The 20,158-nt window shown below is 40.1% G+C and overlaps 3 protein-coding genes across 6 annotated transcripts in view; 2 read left to right on the forward strand and 1 right to left on the reverse strand.

Annotated features, from left to right (window-relative positions):
• The window catches only part of LRRC39 (leucine rich repeat containing 39), an 11,414-nt gene extending 10,074 nt beyond the window's left edge, over positions 1 to 1,340 (forward strand). For all 3 annotated transcript variants that reach the window (XM_042030089.1, XM_042030088.1, XM_042030090.1), the window contains exons 11-12: positions 136 to 275; positions 1,270 to 1,340. In XM_042030089.1, the coding sequence (XP_041886023.1) occupies positions 136 to 275; positions 1,270 to 1,322 (193 nt within the window). In that variant the 3' untranslated portion in view covers positions 1,323 to 1,340. The remainder of the gene's footprint in view (positions 1 to 135; positions 276 to 1,269) is intronic.
• On the reverse strand, positions 271 to 7,769 carry TRMT13 (tRNA methyltransferase 13 homolog). Of its 2 annotated transcripts, none has more exons than XM_042030081.1 (11): positions 7,211 to 7,769; positions 6,832 to 6,878; positions 6,687 to 6,753; positions 5,773 to 5,835; positions 5,579 to 5,648; positions 5,046 to 5,152; positions 4,586 to 4,639; positions 4,234 to 4,306; positions 3,425 to 3,499; positions 2,109 to 2,523; positions 271 to 1,800 (listed from the first exon to the last, which is right to left on the reverse strand). In XM_042030081.1, exons 1-11 carry the CDS (start codon positions 7,517 to 7,519, stop codon positions 1,605 to 1,607), a joined length of 1,476 nt encoding a protein of 491 aa, XP_041886015.1. In that variant the 5' UTR covers positions 7,520 to 7,769; the 3' UTR covers positions 271 to 1,604. The 2 variants fall into 2 exon arrangements, with proteins under 2 accessions (XP_041886015.1, XP_041886014.1); XM_042030080.1 differs by having other exon boundaries at positions 4,586 to 4,753; positions 7,211 to 7,618.
• A 3,388-nt stretch (positions 7,770 to 11,157) lies between these two features.
• On the forward strand, positions 11,158 to 19,638 carry SASS6 (SAS-6 centriolar assembly protein). The gene is made up of 14 exons (XM_042030082.1): positions 11,158 to 11,189; positions 11,611 to 11,663; positions 12,651 to 12,728; positions 13,717 to 13,836; positions 13,925 to 14,116; positions 14,325 to 14,519; positions 14,864 to 14,953; positions 15,044 to 15,223; positions 15,830 to 15,911; positions 16,291 to 16,400; positions 17,234 to 17,356; positions 17,686 to 17,774; positions 18,229 to 18,320; positions 18,416 to 19,638. The coding sequence occupies exons 3-14, from the start codon at positions 12,660 to 12,662 to the stop codon at positions 18,502 to 18,504; spliced, it is 1,431 nt and encodes a 476-aa protein (XP_041886016.1). The 5' UTR covers positions 11,158 to 11,189; positions 11,611 to 11,663; positions 12,651 to 12,659; the 3' UTR covers positions 18,505 to 19,638.
• The last annotated feature ends 520 nt before the right edge of the window (positions 19,639 to 20,158 follow it).

A 20,158-nucleotide genomic window follows, 5' to 3' on the forward strand; every position in this document is an offset into this window, starting at 1 on the left:
GTGAGTTTAGTATAACAAAAGTTTAATTTCATTTTGCTAAAAATAGTGCTTGAGAAATCTTAATTCAGTTTCAAAAGAGTTCTTTTCTCTGGACAAAACTTACTGCAAGAGTAACCTTTTCTGGTGAATTCCTAGATTTGTCAACTTCAGAGACAACCCACTGGAGCTAGAGGTAACACTCCCTCCATGTGAGAACACAGATGAGGAGGAGCAACAGGAAATGTTTGGCATTGACTTCATGCACATGTATATTCAGGAGTCACTCAAGAAAACAGGCAAGGCTTTTTTATTAATTCTGATCTCTCCACAATACAGTGAGGAAGAGAGGAATGAACTGGATAAATAAAATCTAGGATATATATAGAAATGAAACATGAATAATCCTCCTAATAAATGAGTAGCTTTTTCAAAAAAATCTGTAAACAGGCTTTTACTGAGGGCAGGGGCACTTCTAACAGGAGTTGGCACAGTAGGTCTTCACCACAAACAGCATAGGAACATACTGGAACCATGGAGCATTGGAATAAATGTGCCTGAGTTATCTATACCATGAATAACTAGAAGCTGATGACTGTCTTTTGTATTTGCAAAATTATCAGTTTACATAGTGAAGGTCTTCTAGCACCCTTTAATTCATGAAGCTCAACTTTTCCTATTTTTGGACGTTGTTCAGATGGTACTTCCAGAGGAGGATTAAGGGAGAAATGCCTATTTTCCCAACATATGTCTTTTAGCAATGAACTATCAATACCTGATAAACAGATGTTTGTCACAGCTTGCTTTCCCTGACACAAAGTCACTTAAACAAAATACCCCCACAGTTTCATCCCACTTCTAAAACATGACAAATATTTGCTATTCATAGTTTCCAAAGTAACAGCTTAAATGTTGCAGTTAAGAGACCCAAATAAGCACCTTGGAACAGATGTTCAGGTGGCAGCTGTTTTTTGCAGAGAGCACTTCACTGCAGATATAAAATGTTCTCTGTGATCTTCATTCTGTGTTTTGTGAATGCTTAAAAAATGATTGAAATGCTCTTGATTTAGAACACTAAGCCAACTTTTTTCTTATCTATATTTCATTACAAAATTATACTACGATGACACTTTAGATGTAAGTTTTCTTCTTGACTAGATTCCTTAGCAGCACAGGCTGATGAAAGTATTTAGGTCTACTTAAGCATTTTATGAGGAAATACAAAGCTATTCTGAACTTCAAAGTGAAAATAAAATATGTTAACTTCTCTTAGTTTAACCTGTTGTCTTTCAGGAAATCTGGAAAGTTCTTCTGGTTCTCCTCCTGTCATGAATCCAAATGAATAAAGAATGTAACTGTGAATGGAAGAAAATATCAAGTACAATTCTTCACAGCGAAGAGGCTACAACAGGTTTCAAATATTCTTAGGGATTTTATATTTCCACTTATGTGAACTGGTTTGCATATTTGTAATTCCCAGTGAAACTGAAAAATATAAGACCTTTTCCGGGGTACAGGAAAGATGACAAAAGGGTTTTCTTGTAAGAAATGAATTAGCTTTTTAAAAAAGTCCAGATGAGTTTCATAGGGTTTGTTTTTTCCCCTGCCAATTCCAAATCTATTTTCTGTCATATAGTTGGCTCTGGTATCAAAGAAGGACTTGGGACAGCTGTCAACAGCACATTCTCCAAGGACACAGCAGACTCTGTGTAATACTGTAGTGCAGCTTTGTATCCTTGTTGTTGTAAATACTCAATCCGGCCATGATCAATCAGCCGTTTACAGAGGCAGCCGATCTCCTTTCGTTCCTCAGCACTCAGTATCCTAGTTTCAGAGAAAGGAAGGAAAGAATGAACAGCTGTCAGGAAATAGTTTTGTTAATTAACATTAGTAGTTAAGCTTAGAAAAACTACTGAAATCACTCTAAGTTCATTTCAGTCAGGCAAGCATGACTGTTGAAATATTTTGAAATGTATGTTCATGAAAATTGTATTTTTAAAGTATTTCCATAAGTTTAGTAATTAAATGTTTCTGCAAAATGCGTCCATTTGAGGACCCAAAAAAATTTAATGTGCCACTAGACACAGCTTTTCTGCTAGAGTCCATTTGCTAGGAAAAACAAAAATACATACCCTTGTAAAGTATCTGAACCACTTTCTGTCCTGCTGAGTGTTTGCTCATGTTCTTCTGTCTCATCAGTTTGATCTTCACTGTCTTCACTTGTAGAAGCTTTGCTTGTGGTTTCTCGCATGCCACAAGTGGCCCAACTACTCATTCTCTGAAAATAATGAAATTCCACTGGTCCCAGTCCTACTGATTTAAAGAACTCTCTGCCTACATAATGTGTCCAGTCACACTTGTGATGGCAACATAGAGCAATAACAATTCCAGCTACAGGCTTATGGTCTTCTGTGGTGCTTTCATTACCAGCAGATCTCTGAGGAGCCACCTCTGTCTGAGCAGCCCTGGAGCGTTTTGGTGCAGGCTCTTCATCTCCCCCATCACAGCAAGTGGTGTAACTTTCAACCAAGCATCTCAAAGCAAGATCTGGGAATGCACAAGTACATCCCCCCCCCGCCAAAAAATATCCATAAACACCATGCCATTATTTATACAGGCTGTATCGTGGTTGGGAATGTGGGAATGCTTCCCACAAAGAAAAATAAAATTATAGTTCACAAATTAAGCCAAAAAGCAAGTTCAATGATAACTAAAAATTACAAACATGCTTTGAAACCATTAAAACCCTAAATGCTAAATTAATATTATGAGACCTTTTGGAGCTTCTAAGGGCTTATCCTCTGAATATTTGTTCTGCACAAGTGAATTTAAAATAGTTCGGTTAAAAAATTAGCATACTGTAAGAGTATATCGTCCCTGTAAAACACACAAGTATTTGCTCTAGAAGTTTGATATCTAGGACACCATCTATTTAATATGCACATGTACTTCTTAAATGCTTAACTGTGTCATCTTTGTCACAGTACCTATAAAGGTGTCATATTTCAGATGTCTTTCTCTATGTAGTAACCATATAACATTAAAAAAACTGTATTTGTTTAAAGTTTTCAGGACAGAAACACAATCCTGTTTGTGTTTGGGATACATATTCAGACAGCCAATAAAAATTTAGAAAGAAAAATATTTCAAAGAAGAGGCAACTGTGCTAAAAAAGTACTCTCAAATGCATGACCCATGCCACCACACACTATTCTCCGTTCTAATCTATTAAAGCCAAAAAAGGCTTCACTTCTGCCTAAAGTATCCTTACATCTATTATCCTTTTACTGTTCCACTGGAGTTGACAGATATTTAGAATTTAATTACTGTATTCACCAACAAAGGGTTAGAGGGCAAGAACAGCTTAAAAGGACAGTTTGGAAGATCAGTCGAGAGTGTAAGGTTTAGTATCCTGACTTTCTGTAGTTCCTACATCTGTAATTCATACCTGTTGCAGCACCACACAAATGCTTCCCAATTCCTACCACTGGTAGTTTTTTCTTCTCCAAAATAGGTACCTTATCTGGAGGGGAAAAAAAAAAACAACCAACAAAACCCCCATCCAATTGACAACTACCCCAGCACCTGTATGGTTTTTTTTTTTAAAAATACAATTTCAGTGCACTTAGAAATAAATGTTTGCCACTACTAAAAATACATGGTACATGTATTTTTCATGTACATGGTACACTACTAAAAATGATTGGTACATTCAGTTATAAGCTATTCAAAGGAAAGAGTCTTTTGTTAAGACAAAAGAATAGGATGCTGAGGCTGGGAAGCATATTTAACCACTTCAGCCTTTCTACACAGCCTATGAAAGGTAAATACGACATTGATGCATCTCCTGCTGACAGGTGCCTCCACAAATTCTGTATCATTGATGGTGTATGACTTGCTTAATTCTACACATAGAACAAACAATGCAAACATGTTTATTCCTGCAAGGGCTAAAAAACTTTTAAAATGTATTTGTTTTGCTACTTCTCATCTGTAATGATGTCCCATGAGTGTATAAAAAGCAGAAAACTTTAAAACTCCATTTAATATATATGTATGCATCTATGTATATTTACACATGCCTGTGTGTATATATGTGTATACACACAGCATCAACATGTCCAAGCAACCACTGAGAATAATCTTCAAAACCAAGTATATTTAAGTGTGCTACATACAAAGTGCTTAGAACCCCAGTATCTGAAATTTAAAAATAAGCCTCTATTTCAGAATGACAAAGGCCAAGAAGGAACTTACTTAAACATAAGTGCTGAATGTCTACTTGAAGTCTCTCAAATATAGAATCTCTCCTTTTATGTTTTCCATCCACCTATTTAAACAGGACAAGATCATTAAGTAGGAGTGGCCACAAATAATTATAATTTTTCTCCAGGTGTTAATGTCAGACTTTTTCCCTGTCAAGTCAAGTGACTTTCCAACATTAAACACCAGGATTTTTTTCTAATAAATTTGCTATTGGTGAAGTACGGAACATGTAACTTGTAAAATTTAAATTTATTGAGGATAAAAAATAAATACTAACAGCTTCAATGGCAAACTTTTTATAGTTTAAAAACTATACTTTACTAATGTGACAATATCGTCTTACCTTGAATCTTGTGGTTGCCCTTTCCACAAGCAAAAACTGAACACTTTCAACATTCTGTAAGGCAACGTCAACCCAATGAGACAGCTTTCCTCGCCCAGCTCCAAACTCAATAAAACACCTTCCTGGACCAAGTAAATGCAATTTTTCCATGTTACCTAAAATAGAAGCCTACAAACATCAAAAGATTATTTGTGAACCAAGCAAGTATTTACACTGTGTATTGTAATGCCTTACAGAAAAAATAATTCCTTCAACAAACTGCAGAAGACTTTTTTAAGCCTTCCTTTCAGTAAGGGATTAGGGAAAAGATGATGTGTGTACAGAGGATGTGTGTTTTGTTTTATCATATCAGATTTCCTCTGCAGGAAGCAACGGGCACAATGCACCCAGTCACTCAAATTTGCAGCAGCACAATTTCACATTCAAACCCCTCTATAGTTATGAGTAAATCAGACCAAACCTGTTGTTTCAGGTGTTTGAAAGCAGATTCCCCATTCTTTGGGTCATTTAAGGCTTCTTGTAAAGCCTGGTGGGACAGTATTTGTTCCTTAAGATGAAGTTCCAGGCCTGTAGGCAAATGCAAAACTTTTAGGTATAGCTTTCCAGTTTCCAAGAGTTCCTAGTTTGTAACACACATTACAACTGTAATATGAACTCAATTTGTAGCACTAACAAAACAGTCTGTTGGGAGCATAAATCTATTATCGTATGTTTATAACAGAGCTGTATTGTTAACTGTAGTGATATCAGAGTGTGGAAAAAAAAGAAAAACAAAAGGAAGGGAACACAGGATTGGTGTTTCATCATTCTTTCAATCTATTTTACTTTCTGTAGTAAAATTTAGCTACTGGAAGTCTGCCTGATCATTATTTCAGATGTGTTTTATGCCACTGGTCTCATATTTTTACAGGTATCTAACCACAAAAATAACAATGAAATATTTAACCCATTCAATTAAAACCTCTTATTTTTAGTATTTAGTACTAAGCTCACCATTACTTGCTTTTTTCAACTTGATAATTAAGTTCTGCAGCTCTTCGATAGAGAGAGAAGATAGAGGAACCTTTTCAAGGAAAAAGAAAGCGACACCAATAAATATGAGACCATTCAATTTTTCTGTATCTTTATAGTCATATGACAAATTGCAACATGTAAGGACTGAACTTAAAACCAAATAATGTACTCACTTGTTTTTCTGGTATTTCTGCAACATCTTTTAAACCAGCATTAATATCTTGAACAAAGTAGACCTTTAAAAAAAAACAAAAGAAAATAAATTTGATTCAGTTAATTACCAGGAAGCAAATAGCTAAATTCTTCAGTGTTCATAAGAAGGTATGTAGCAATAGGAATCCACTGAAGTAAGATTTTCCAAGAATTTTTCTTCCTATAGTCTGATCCTGAATCCCAGCCAGAAATTACTCTTCTGACACAGTTTAACAAGATTGAACACGTTAATAAGAGTTACGCAGTCAGTGCTTACTAGTGCTTACATTTTAAGGTGTCCCAGGTATTACTAAAGATGCAGGTATTACTACTAAGGTAATACACCTTAGGTATTACCAAGGTTTCCCAGGTATTACTAATTAGGCAGAAAGGCAGGCAATAAAGAAACCATCCTCTGCTTTCTTGCAAGAGCTGTTTAAACACGTCCTGTTCACTCAGCAGCTGTCAGCCAAGGTTTCTATGTCTCACTGCCAGCCTGACTGGAGCGGGCAGTTGGCTGGAATACCTGGAGCCTCCCTGTTGGTTTTACTTTCCCAGGACAACCTCTTAACCAGCCTCTGAAATGAATGGCACTGTGAGAGCCTGTTCCCTGGGTGTGTTTCTGAGAAAAATGAATTAAACGTTTTTATTTGTAACTAAGAACTGAAAAACTGTACCAAATTACAATGAGAAGGGGCAGAGAATATGAGGGGACTGGAATGTAAGTTGCATTTCAGCAAGTACTTATCGAGCTTCCATCCTGCCTTACAGTAGTGCTTTGGTAGAACTGCTGCCCTGCAGCTCACAGCTGCTGTCAGCACAGAAATCCTCTGCAGGGCTGTAATGTTTAAGGTCTAAAATCCGAGAGGAAGTGCTGAAATTACAGTGCACTTACGGGCCTTGGCTTCTCTCTTGAGTTACATTTTTTTAAATGCTTTTGTAGTTGATCTTCATATACAGTGCTAAAAGCCAAATAGAGAGAAAAGTAAGTATCATGGGAGTACTGACAAAGCACAGGAAAAGCATTTACATATACTCACTGTTTTGGATCAAGAGGGCACGGAATTCTTTTTCTGTCATTTTGTTCCTAGTTAGAAAAGTTATAGAAAACACTTCAGCATGCATTCAGCGTCCTGTTTCAAAAAAGCTGTTGATGGGCATCAGCGTCATAAAACACCTATTCAGAATAGGTGGGTTAACCGGAACAGAGAAACTGAGACGACAACTTAATACTCGACTGGATCCTAAAAGAATAAACCCCTAATGCAAGGGCAGCGCTACTGCTGGGTTGAAGCGAGTGCCCGGCACACGAAGGCTCAAGGGAAGGCACAGGCGCTGCCTCTCCCCCCCGTGCCGCCAGAGCGAGGCAGACCCCGAGCCCGCCCGCCCGCCCTCCCGGCCGGAGAAGGGTCCCCGCACCTCCTGGTGGCCGTGCTCTCCGCAGAAGCGCCTGCCGGGCGCCAGAATCATCCTGCAGAAGCGCCTCTTCCTCAGCACGAAGTAAGCGCAGCGCCCCGGCTGCGGCTCCGGCGCCGCCATTGCCGCTCCCGACGGCCCCCGCGCCGCCATGTTGCGGCCCCTCCCCGCGGGCGGGAGCAAGATGGCGGCGGAGCGCATCTTCGACCGGGCGGTGTCGGTGCGAGTGCGGGGCTGCGGCTGCGAGGAGCGGTGAGTGCGGGCCGGCCGTGCAGGAGCCTCTTTGCGCTCCTCAGAGGGGCTGCGAGCCATAGGCGCTTTTCTCCTGCCTGCCCTGTGCTCTGAGCGCTGCCGGGCAGAGCTCTGCGGTACCTGCGCTTTGGGGTTGCTGCGGGCATCCTCCGGTGAGGGAGGGACCGGGTCTGGCGAGGCCCGGGGCAGCCGGCGAGGGCCGGGCGGTCGCCGTGGGTGCCTCGCCAAGGGAGCGGGGCCGGCGGGGCGCCTGCAGCGGAGCGAACTCGCAGTGGCTCGGCAGAAGCGCCGCTGTGCCCGGGGCCGAGGCCACTCGAGGGCTGGGCGGCTGCCGGGCCCAGCGCGGTGTTTGGCGTCGCCCTGGCCGCAGCGTTGCCCGCGGGCCGTTCCGCCTCCCCCCGGCACACCGCGGCCTCCTCAGCGCCCTGCGGCCCAGCGACCCGCGGGTTTGAGCCACCCGTGCGAGGGTGCGCACGGCGGTGGTGTCTGGGGAAGCCAGACATTCTGTGTGTGAAGTGTCTCTTCAAAATAGCATGAATTTCGGCAGTATGGGTCCTGTCTGGATGAGACAGTGTGTGCCTGACTCACCTGTGTGAGAAGCCGCGGAAAGGCTGATGTCCGTGGTGTGTGTTGTATTACAAGTGACTTTGTACTCGACAAGAAGTCATTGAAGACAAGGTAGCGCTGTATAAATGATTATCAGAACTTTGAAATTAATAAATTTCAACAGGCTTTTCCAAAAGTTCTAGTTCCTGGACAAAGTTTCGAAACTTCTGCCTTGCTATTTAAAGCCTGGTGGATAACAAGCAAGCAGCAAAAATCCAGCTCTGACTGAGGAGCTGCAATGACTGAAACTTATATCTTAGTTGTAGTCATCTGTGCCAACTTTCATAATGTTTCTGCCTAAATTTTTATTTTTAAAATGCCATTGATTGCTGTAACGCAGCTGTGAACACATGTTATTTGGGGAATGTTTTCTTGCTTTATTACTGAGTTTCATCTTTTTGTACACAGGAGATTAAATGTTCGAGTGAATATTGAACTACTGTCAATTTCTAATCCTGTCCATAAAAAGGTTTGTAAATGAATCATATCTGTGTCATTCATTAGGTATTACCTGAATTTCATTGTATAAACGGATAAGTAAAAAAAGGAAAAGCAAAATGTGATTTTAGTGTTTCCCATTTCACTTTATTTTTTATGTAATTTTTTGAGTAACTTAGTTGGTTTGGTATTGCGTTTTTCTACCTCTGCCTCTCCCCCAGCCTTTTTAGTCCTCTATTTTAGTTTGGCTGTTGATGGGTCCTAGTAAACTTGCATATTAAAAGTGTTTGGAGACGCTCAGAGGATCATGAGTTAGAGATTAAGAGTACCTTTAGTTCAAGGTGTGAAACTGGGAGTAAGGAAAAAAGTCTTTCTCAGGGAAAATAGCAATGAGACCACTACTGGAGATTTTTTAATCTCTTCTGTTGCATGTGTGATTTGTCACCGAACTGTTCTTTCCCCTGGCACGATGTTAAGGTTGGTCATGGGTTGGTTATAGCGTTGCTAAGTAAAGATTTGTTTGTAAAGCAGTACAGCAGCTTTTGGTAAGGTTCTGCTGCTGGTGGCAGTGCTAATATTACTTCCCACTGTGCAGGAGCAGTTCAGTTAGACGTGTGTACTGAGCTGCAGCCTGTGTCAGGGGGAGCCTGGAAATGCAGTTGAGTACAGCAGGGAGTGATCAGTCTGAGAGAACTTCCAGTGCTTGATGGGACATTAGAGCTAGCAGGCATTCTTATCCCACCCATCAATCCACCCCAGCTGGCTTGGGGTGGCATTAGTTTTAACTTGAACTGCCTGTGTGTATAAATCCCTGAGTTTGCTTATGTGTCTCCAGCTGAGAGTTTTGTTGGTGTTACTGGCACCTGAATTACTGAAACAAGTTGCAGTTGTGTGTATGTACATGTGCTGTGGTCACACTTCATTATGTTGGAACAGCTGGCATGTTTCTCCTTACTTTTGTACTTCTGCTAGGGAATATCCTTCCCACAGGGGCGAGCACTGTTACAGGGAGCAGCTGCTTGGGCCTAATGTACTGCATAAAGGTTTTCCTTGCTTTCCCACTGTAGTATTTGAAGTTGTGTTAAATGGCAATGTTTTAAACATTCTGAATTAGTTGCCACAATTCTATTGTGGTTTTGGTTAAACAGCAAAAACATTCAATACCGTTTGCAGTGCTGGTTTAAAATATTTAAAGACTCCTGGATAGCTTATAGTATTTTAATCATATTTAAATGTACATCTTTTCAGGACTTAGCTGTTCGATTGACTGATGATACTGATCCTTTTTTCCTTTATAACCTTGTCATATCTGAGGAAGATTTTCAAAGGTAAGTGAAATTACAGTATTTTCTCTGTGAAGCATTTCTAAATGGCAAAAAAGAGCAAGGGAATATTTTTAGCTTAGAGTGGTCTATGTTAGAATTCAGGTTTTGGCATTTTTCAGTTGTGGGGTTTGGTCAGTATCGTTCTCTGACCAGCCGGTGGAGCAGCCAGGTTCCGGAGGGTGACCAGCTCAGATTACACACAGGAACGTTGGGATCCCAATGTTAAGTCCCATGCAGGGACACAGTGCCACTGTACCACAGTTCATGTTACTGCTGGTATCTTCTGTTTATCCTAATTGCTTCTTACAGACTGTTGTGTGTGTGTGAACTAGTTCAGGGAAATAATTACGAGAGGTAAGTGTGTTTGCATGAACGTGGATTCACAGACCTGAGCCTGTGTCTTAGGGGTTTCTTGCATGATTGTACTCTTGGGTCTCATTTACTTGCTCAGAATTTGAGCAAATCATTGAATTTGGATTTCAGGCATGAACAGATGAACAGTTCAGTTTTCTGCTTTCTTTGGGTATTTATTTATTTCATTTTTTGCTTTGTTTTGGTGTGGGTTTTTTTTGGCGTGGGTTTGTTTGTTTGGGGTTTTTTTGGGGGGGAGTGGCTTTGGTGGTTTTGAAAAGGGAGGTGTGATCAGTGTGTGGATCAAAAGGCAGAAGCAAAGTAGTGTTTTGCAAGAAAGACATGCAGAAGTGTTTTGTTGTAGAGGCACAGCTTTGTGCATGCGCTGCTGGATGTTTGTGAGTTTGCTTTGTCTATGGAGAAGGGGGGCAGAGGAATGAGTGAGTAGGTGATAGAGGTGGTGGCTGAGTCTCCCCTCCTTGTTCTGTGCTTGTTCCCTGTGCCCTGTCCCATAACTGCTCCAGGCTGTGCCGTGAGGATGATGCCTACTCAAAGGGCACATTTGTTACACCACAGCAACTTCTGGTTTTTAATTAGTGCAGCCCATGTGCAAGAACTCTTGTGATCAGAAGTATCCTCTGGGGATTATTAACCAAGATGTGCTCTAGGATGACCCTGCTCAAGCAGGGAGGTTGGACTAGCTGACCCATCATGGTCTCTTCCAGCCTGACCACTTCGTGATTTTGTGATATGTAGACACACTTCTGATTGAAAATAACATGCTAGTAAACTTGAATGACATGATCAGAACTGGTTCTTTCTACTAGTGTAAACAAAATATTTTATAGGAAATAAATTACAGTTCTCTGTATTGTTAACATTCTGGTTTCTGTCTGTTTATATAGTTTGAAGTCCCAACAAGGTCTCTTGGTAGACTTCTCTGCTTTCCCGCAAAAATTTATAGATCTGCTTCAGCAATGCATTCAGGAGCAGAACAAAGATATCCCAAGGTAGGTCACAAGTGTGTGCCATGTTACTCTGTGTGTACCTATTGAGTTCTTAAAGTGCTTGTCAGTCACTCAGTCTGAGAAGAGTCAGTAGAACAAGGATAATCTGACCTGCCCCTGACCTGAATATAAGTTGGTGGATGTAACTGGCAAAACCAGAGTCTTGGGAGGAGAATTCTTTCTTGAGCAAAAACTGGACAGCCTTTTACATGCAAAAATATATTTTATTGGGAAATGGCTTAGGATCTACAGGTAGTGTGAGAAAAAAATATGCTAAACATTTGATTGTCTTGGTTTTTGCCTAGGTTTTTGCTGCAGTTAGTTTCTTCAGCACCTGCGCTAGATCATACACCTGTCTCTTTAAATGTAGTGGAGACCAACCCCTTCAAACACCTTACCCATCTCTCTCTAAAATTCCTGCCAGGAACTGATGCGGAAATAAAGAAGTTTTTAGCCAACTGTTTGAAATGCCTTAAGGTAAAATGAAAGTTTATCATTAACTGCAACTAAACCTTGATGCTATATGTACTTAAGCATTTTCTTCATTCTCAGTAATTCAGAAGAATGTACCAAGTTGTATGCACTGATTTATTTTTCCTTTTAGCTCAAATATGTCATTGCATGCAGCCACTTGGGTGCATGTTGTAAGATCTAAATGGTGACTGTGACCCTGGCACCGAAAGCAGTGCATTCAGGAGGCATTTGGAGTGGCAGCAGCTGAGGTGTTTCACAGTGTGCAGCTGCTGAGTGCTCTGGCTGCTGCAGCTCCCCTGCTCACAGCCTGTGCTGATGGCCAGAGCAGCTGCACGGGTGACTTGCTGCAACCTCTCAGTCTTTATTCTGCACTTGGCTGTAGGAGAGCGTGGTCTGCTGGTAATTGTGAGGCTTGATGGACTGCAAAGGACTAATGGCTAGAAATAGGAAATTAAAATTGGAATGTTGATGCGTTTTCATAGCATGCTAGGTTTGATTTCATGAAAAATAAAGGTCTCATAGTATGACTGCTGTCAGTTTCATAACCTGGGATTTGTTTTTCCTACTGTGCTGTCATGTTTCTAGGCACCTAATAAGCCATTTTATTATTAATATAATAATTATTAAGATCATTAATACATTATTAATATATTTTATTATTAATATATCTATTAATATAGATTTACAGTATTTCAGTTGATTTGTTGTTTAGGTAACTTCTTTGTAAACAAGTTTTCATGATAAGATACTATTTCCTTGTAGAAATTTGGTAAGAATTTAATTTGGAGTTTTTACATTGTGGGCTAATGCCTTTTCTTTTAAATTTACTAATTATGTCTTATTCAATATGACACTTATTTAATAAGGTGATCTTTTCACAAATACAGTGGGTAGCTGGGTGCTTAGGCAGGCTGTGCTGGTTAAATGAAAGCTAAATACTAATGGTATTTTGGGAGCTAAGGATTTGACTTGGTGCCAATTTGTACGTAGGAGGATAAAATGATGTTGGAAGAAAAGCTTAAAAAAACTGAAGAGGATCTTACCAGGCAACTGAGCTACACTCAACAGGTAACATAAATTTTTAACTTTTGTGTGTTGTGCTTTTTTGATTTGTAGAAAATGTCCCTTTTTGTAGGCTGGTTGGTTAGCCACTACCTAGCCAAGATAATGGATGTGAGAGTGCATGAAAAGACAAGAACAGTCTACTGTAGCTTTTATAGAGAGTGAGTAAAGCCTGCAGCTGAAGAGTTAAATTGAGTTCTCACACTGCTCAAGGAGAATTCTACTTTATTTTGTGCAGAGGTCTGTCTGTGTATGCACACACAGATTGAATACTAAATATATGGTCATGTGAAGATAAATGATAAATATACTTCATATATTCCATGGAAAATCATTCTATTTGGAAAAATTGTGAAACAAAGGTAAATAAATTGGAAGTCTTGGACTTTAATTACTCAACTTCTTTTTGATTTTTGTAGTCAGCATAGTAATCACTTTTGTATTTCAAGAGAATGATTTGGGTCAGATTCTACAATTATCAAGGTGACTTTTTTGACTATAATGAAACAGAACAATTCCATTAAAACTGCTATGAATTATTTTTGGAATGGAATATTTGTTTGCCTCATGTCTGCAGCTTCAGTTTGAGTTACTGGAATGCGTTTGCTGAATTGAAATGCAGAATTACAAACCAAAAAGAGGAAAAGATGCTGCTTAAGAACTTTTATTTCTTTTTTTCCCCTAATAGAGTTCTCTCTGTTACAAGGGTAGGCACCATCAGCAGGCTGTTTTTTCACTCTTAAATAGTGGTTGGGAAAAAAAATGCAATTAAAAATTAGAATTATTTTATTCACAGCGTTAAGAAAAATGCTCTTCAGCTTCTCAGTGCCTTACTTTTCCTGGTTACAAAATTAACATATTTCAGCATCTGGTGCTGAAATTTAGACTTTTTTTAATAGTTCCATGTCCTCTTAGTAAGAAACAGTAAAGAATCCTTCAGTATTGACTGAAATGCATACATTTTTAAACTCTGTGCTTTGTCAAACTTGAACAGAACTTGTCAGAGAAGAGCCGTGAACTTGACAAACTGAAAAATGAATGGACGTCCTACACTACAGCTCTGAGCAACAAACACTCACAGGAGCTGACAAGTGAAAAGGAAAGAGCTCTCCAGGTACAGTGGTTGGAAAGAATAAACAGGATTCTTGTATGGGAATGGTCAGATTCATTGAATAACTGCTTCATTTCTTTGCTTCTCACAGGCACAAACTCAGTACCAACAACAGCACGAACAACAGAAAAAGGAGTTGGAAAATTTGCATCAGAAAAGTATTCAGCAGTTGCAGACCAGACTCTCAGAACTCGAGGTCATCAATAAGGACCTGACAGAGAGGAGATACAAAGGAGACTCCACAGTCAGAGAACTGAAAGCAAAGCTTTCTGGATTAGAAGATGTACGGCTTCCCAATACCCAAAATCAAGCTTCCTACTGTTAGAGCATTACCATGCTCTAACACTAGTAAGCTTGCATAGGAAATATAGCATATTAAGTTTATTAATCTCTTCTTCATTCCATATTATGCTTACTATTTAAATATGTCTTTTTAAATTAAAATTGCAGGTTTTCTTGAAAAATAAAATTCAATTCCTCCCCAACATTAGGAATGCCAAAGAGCAAAGCAGGAGGTGCTGTCCCTGCGCCGGGAGAACACAACTCTGGATGCTGAATGTCATGAAAAAGAGAAACTCATTAATCAGCTGCAGACACGAGTTGCTGTCCTGGAACAAGAGATCAAAGACAAAGATCAGCTTGTCACCAGAACAAAAGAAGTCTTGGATGCAACACAAGAGCAAAAGGTTTCTTCATTAATTTTCTTTAAACTTGGTAGAACCTTCTTAATTGTGGTTTCCACAGAGTAGCTGCTGACCAGTTTTTATGAATACAGCAAGTCAGCTTTCAAATGTAGTTAAGATTCTAAATTGTGGCATCAAAAGTATAGTTCAGATTTAATATTGTGGTACTGGAGTTACAGTTTATGGTATTTCTGGTAAGAAAAAAAAGGATTAATGATCCTATAAAATTTGACTGAAAAACACTGACTGATTTCTTGTAAGGATAGTTCTCAAAGAATTAATGAACATTCTACTTGAAATCATAAGCGATGTCTATCACAGCTTTATTGTGTAACATTCTGTTCAAGGTGATACTGGAAGAGAGTACAGAGGAAAAGCAAAGGCATATTGAAAAACTAGAGACAACAATTAAGTCGCTGTCAGCTGAACTCCTTAAGGTTTGTTTGAACATGACAATTCCCTTGTGCAACATCTCCCTTCTTCTTAGGTGTTTATTTTTGTAATATATGGTTTGGGTTTTTTAATAGGCTAATGAAATTATCAAGAAATTACAAGGAGATATGAAAACTCTAATGAGTAAATTAAAATTGAAAAATACAGTAACAATTCAACAAGAAAAACTATTGGCAGAAAAAGAAGAGAAACTTCAAAAACAGCAGAGGGAGTCACAGGAGATGGGACAATCCCTTCAGATGAAAGAGCAGGAGGTATTGATGGGTTAACCTGTGCTGGAAATGCTGTTGTATGGACTTGGTTGGGTTTTGTGGGGTTTAACTTAGTTAGAGCAATAAGGTCTTAAATCTTTCCATGCAATAGAATATACTCTTTTGCTTAGCTAACATGTTTATTTAAATGTGTAATCAACTTCCAGGTTTTTTAATGTTAACCTGATTTGTAAAGGCCTTCCATTTGTATGGAAGAAAACTAAAATTGTTTTAAGAGAACAAAGCAATGTAATGGATGAGTCAGCACCCTATAGAAGGCACGTTCACGTGGAAATTGCTGAAGGGAACAAGAACAGGAACAGAGTGAACCTTTTTCTTCCATTAAGGACATTGTCCTGTTTAGAGTCCTTGCGCTATTTAATCACAGAAAAATAAAGGTCAGGAAGGATTCTGGCTGTCACCTTGTCGAAATCCTAGCTAAAAGTAGGCCTTCCTTTAAAAGAATTACCATATTGCTTTTGTGAAAAACTAAGTTCAAACTTTTTTAATTTTAGTACAACTTCATAAGTGCTTTTTTTGTTGTTTGTAGTTAGTATAACACTAGTAGTATAACTCCTGATGGTGTTATAATTATTCTGGGCATTACAGGTTTGCAAGCTACAAGAACAGCTAGAAAGTACAATACAAAAACTCGAAGAAAGCAAGCAGTTACTGAAAACCAATGAAAATGGTAGGTTTATACAGTTTGGTATCTCCCTCTGTAAAAATGACCCAGTGATCTCACTGCTACTGAAATGGATGGAAGCAGCTTTTGGGGTTTTTGTGAAGACCTGCAATTATTGTTGTGTATGGAAAACAAGCCTCTGGCTGTTGAGGGCATGCAATAGCCAAGAGCTGCATGCTGGGAAGCCTTCCCTTGGGGCTGTGGGGTGGGGTGGGTGCTCAGAGGCCTGGACATGGGGAGGAAGCTTCAACAAATGGCTTTGCATGGGACTAGAGAGGAAAAACACCCAGTGAGTTGTCACTTTTTGTGAGGAAGGGCTACTGGCCATTTCAAACAGCTTGTAAGAGGTAGCAAATGGACTTGAGCTTTTTCTTCCTCTCTGCAGTTATCACCTGGTTGAACAAACAGCTGAGTGAAGTTCAGATGGCAAAGAAGCTGGACACCTCTGCCAGTGCCCATGGTGGTGGGAGGGCTGCTGTTTCACCTCACAGCATGGTAAGGTAGAGCTGTAAATACCAGGCTGGTGAGGTGGTCATGAGTTGCTACAATGCAGGGCCTTAAAGGAGGGGAAAAAAAAAGTGCTTTCATCTTCTTCTGGGCCTACAGTTTTGGGTGGGTGTGGTTTGGGGTTGTTAGTTTGTTTTTCAACAATGTCATACCCTGCTGGGTGGTTCTTGTCCTGGGCCTTGTAGGTGAGAATCTTCTAAGCTCTTATTTACATATAATACACAAAGCAATACAGAATTATCTTGGAAAAGATGAAGTGCAGTGTGAAGGCAAAAAAAAAAAGGCATTTTTGTGTTGAGAGGTTAACTTACGAATTCTCTTTGTAAAGGTTAAAACTCAAAAGTGTACTATTTGAATACTCTTACTCGTGATTTTCAGAAACAGGAAAGTCAGGGACTTTCAGAACGCTGCCTGCAATCATTGTTGAATAACGTAACTTGCTGGTTCTCACCCTGTGTTATACAAATCTCTGCTGTCACAAAGCAGCAACAGGAACTGATGAGCTGCTTGTTCATAGTGGAAGGGCATGCTCATACAAAGAGGTCTCTTGATTTGTAGATGGATACATTTAATACTTTAATCAATTACAGGGTGTGCAGCTTTCTACTAGCTGAGTGCTCACCTCATCTAACCTTTTTAAAGTTATGTTTTCCTTAAATGTACAAAACTTGGAAAAGTGATGTTTTCTTCCCATCAGGAAGACTCACGTAAGTGTTGGCTTTGTAATGGCAGTTAGCTGTTAATTGTGGAATTTTTAATCTCTACAATTACTTGAAGAATTGTGTTTCTCCTTTATGGATGTGTTTTTATTTCTTTTACAGCCTGACCGACCATCCTTTCACAGCTCGGGAATCAGTCATCCCATTTCTCCTTTCTATGCCTTCCAGAACTTTCTGGAACCGACACACAACAAAAATGGGAATTCCCAATGTCCAGTACCAAAGGCAGGCACTTTGACTCTTTTGTTTGGTTAAGAATGTGACAATACAAACTATCAAAGCACAACATTTTGACTATTTCTCAAAGTACATAAATATTTACTGTACTTACTCCTAGGCTCCTTGCCGTGAACATTATGACTGTTATTCTGTATATTCTATGTTACAGCTAATGCTTGTCTTTAGGCTGCTTGTTCTTGCAGGCTTTGCTGCACAGCAGGGCCAGTGAGGTGTAGAAACACAAATCCCTGGGAATTTTTCTCTGGGAATGCTGTCGGGGGAGGGGACTCTCAGATCTGGAGTAACTCTTAACCTGCAGCTCTTTGTCGCTGCAGGTTCAGTTGAACCCACAGCTTTTGAAATTGAGTCGATGTTCGGATGCTCACACAGTGCCTGCAGCTGGTCACCCAGCGAATAAGGAGAAGTGAGTGTCATCTACTGCAATTTAGTATTTTCATTATTATATTTATAAAGCCCTTTGTCATTTTGGTGTGTTTGGAACCGAGTAAAATGGTTCTAGTACCAAGCCTAGTTCTGTGGTCTGCCTTTCTTTGTTACCATGCTAATGAATTTTGTGGTGGTCTGTCGAAACCAGAGGAAGAGCTGTGCTTTTCAGGAGTGGGCCCCAAAGAACAACAGTTCAGCATTGCTCCTGCTGGCAGATCTAAGCCAGCCAGTGCTGGCTCACTGAAAAAAATAGTTCTAGGCTGTTCTTAATGTACTCAGTTATAGTTCAACTTTAAATGGTAAAGGTCATAGAAACATAGTCACACTTCTTACTGAAGGTTTTCGTGAGCAAGTCTGTAGCTGCCCTCATTGTAATGCACTGATACTAAACTGCATTTGCTTTAAATTGTAATTGGCCTTTCTGTTTCTAGTGGTGATCAGCTGGGTCTGGAATCCAAGTATTTCAAGAGAAAAGATGACAGCATTCCTTTACGAGGGCTTAGTCAAAACACACTTAACTCGGGTAAGTACGAAACAATAGAGCAAGGCCTTATTTGCAATGTACTTGCAGGGCAGTAACAGCCCTGGTTCAATGCAGTGTCCTGTGCTGTTCTGCAGAGTACCTGAGACCCTACTTGCCAACCAAAGCCCAGCTGTCACCAAAAGCTGCTGGAACACCAGCCTCGGCCTATTTTCCTGGATCATAGACAGGGTTCTTACAGTAAGAGTCCTCTTTTAACTGTTGGGGGGGGATGTTTGAATGTCCTGCAATAGAGTGTTAGTAAAGTATCAGTGTGAACTGACACAATTTTATGAGCCAGTTTTCTTTGAGGAAGGGAGCTTGACTGACTTGGATGATGTTTCAGTGCTTGAGCCTAAGGACAGGAAGATAAAGCTTTAAGGAGCTTTAGTGGGAACAACACTGCTGTCACCAGGGCTGTGCAGAATTTCCTTAGTATATTGTTGACCCTGTAAATCCTCCTAAAAACCCACCTAAGTTCTCTGATTTTTTTTGTAACAGGTGAAATATATGTTCCCTGAGTGAGAACACTTACCTGAATTTCTATTTCTTGACTCCTTTCAGAGAAAGGATGAGGCAGAGGGAAAGCACAAGAAAACTGTGCTGTGCTGTCCTTTTCAGTAATGGTCAAGCTCATATGTTGGCATGACTGCCTCACTAACCTTCCCCTTACAGTTCGGTTTTAAAAACTTGCTTAATTTTGGAACCAGCTTATTTGAAGTGCATATAGACTTACAAATCTCATACAAAAAATGCTAAATTATTTCACTGAAGGTATAAAATTAAAACTTAAAATTCTCACTGTTGGTTCCCCTAACTTTTCTGTGAATTGCTCAGTATTCCATTCCATAGACCACCACGTTAAAACATTAAAAGATGAAGTAGCTGAATAGTTAACTGTTGCCAAGTATCAACATTTTAAAGTTCCTTTATTTTTATATATCATACTTTACAACTGTAAGACTACAAAGAAATTTAAGATTCTCTTACACGTATTCAGCTTGTTCTGCTGTGTGGGTTCAAATGCTAGAATCATGTAATGTTTCTGTTCTGTGCCATCTTTCACTTGGTATCCCCTGCAGAACGAGCATGCACAGACTTCTGCCAGGCAAATACCCTTACAATAACTATTCCTTATTTTTGTTAAAGGTATTTCATTCCTTCTACTTTAGTTACTCAAGTACACCCAGAGGATTGTTCAGTGATTTGTTTTGCTGTGTGAAATGTGTAAGTTTGTTTATAAATTAGCACCATGTTAATGTGTAGTGTCGGGTTTTGTCATGTGTGTTGCAATGGAGATATTAAATGTTTTTTATCAAAAGCTCTGATTAGCTAATGTTTCAGGAATACTAAACCACCCTCTCCACTGTACTGCAATTCCCAGCTGAGGTAACCACGAGAACAGCTGTATTTTGTTTACCTTTCTCTGCAGTTTTCCTTGTTGCTTATTGTTCCCCAGGCACTGCAGTGCCCCAGGCCCAGCCCTGGCAGCTCCTCTCCAGCTGTCCTCAGGTGTCAGTGACTGAAGCTGTGGTGATTAAAGGAGTGTGCCAGCATCTCCCAGGCCTCTTAAATCAAAAGTGAACCACAGGTGCTGTGGGCCTGGGCAGCCCCAGCCAGGCCGGCTGTGTGGAACAGACTCGTTCCTTGGAGCCTGGATCTGTGGCCATCCTGTTCCACTGGAGGCCCCAGGAAACAAGGAGCCAGCTGCAGGGACCCCGTGCTGCTGGACAGCAGAGAGCCCTTCACTGTGCTCAGGGCTGCTTTAGCTAACACATAAAGCTCCGTGCTGGACCTCTACTCCAGCTGACTTTTCACACCTGCTGAAGTATAACACACAT

The sequence above is a fragment of the Corvus kubaryi genome, unplaced genomic scaffold, assembly GCF_017639235.1.
Source record: "Corvus kubaryi isolate FWS band 111438036 unplaced genomic scaffold, C.kubaryi_AGA036_p1.0 37334, whole genome shotgun sequence".
Classification (NCBI taxonomy): Eukaryota; Metazoa; Chordata; class Aves; order Passeriformes; family Corvidae; genus Corvus; species Corvus kubaryi.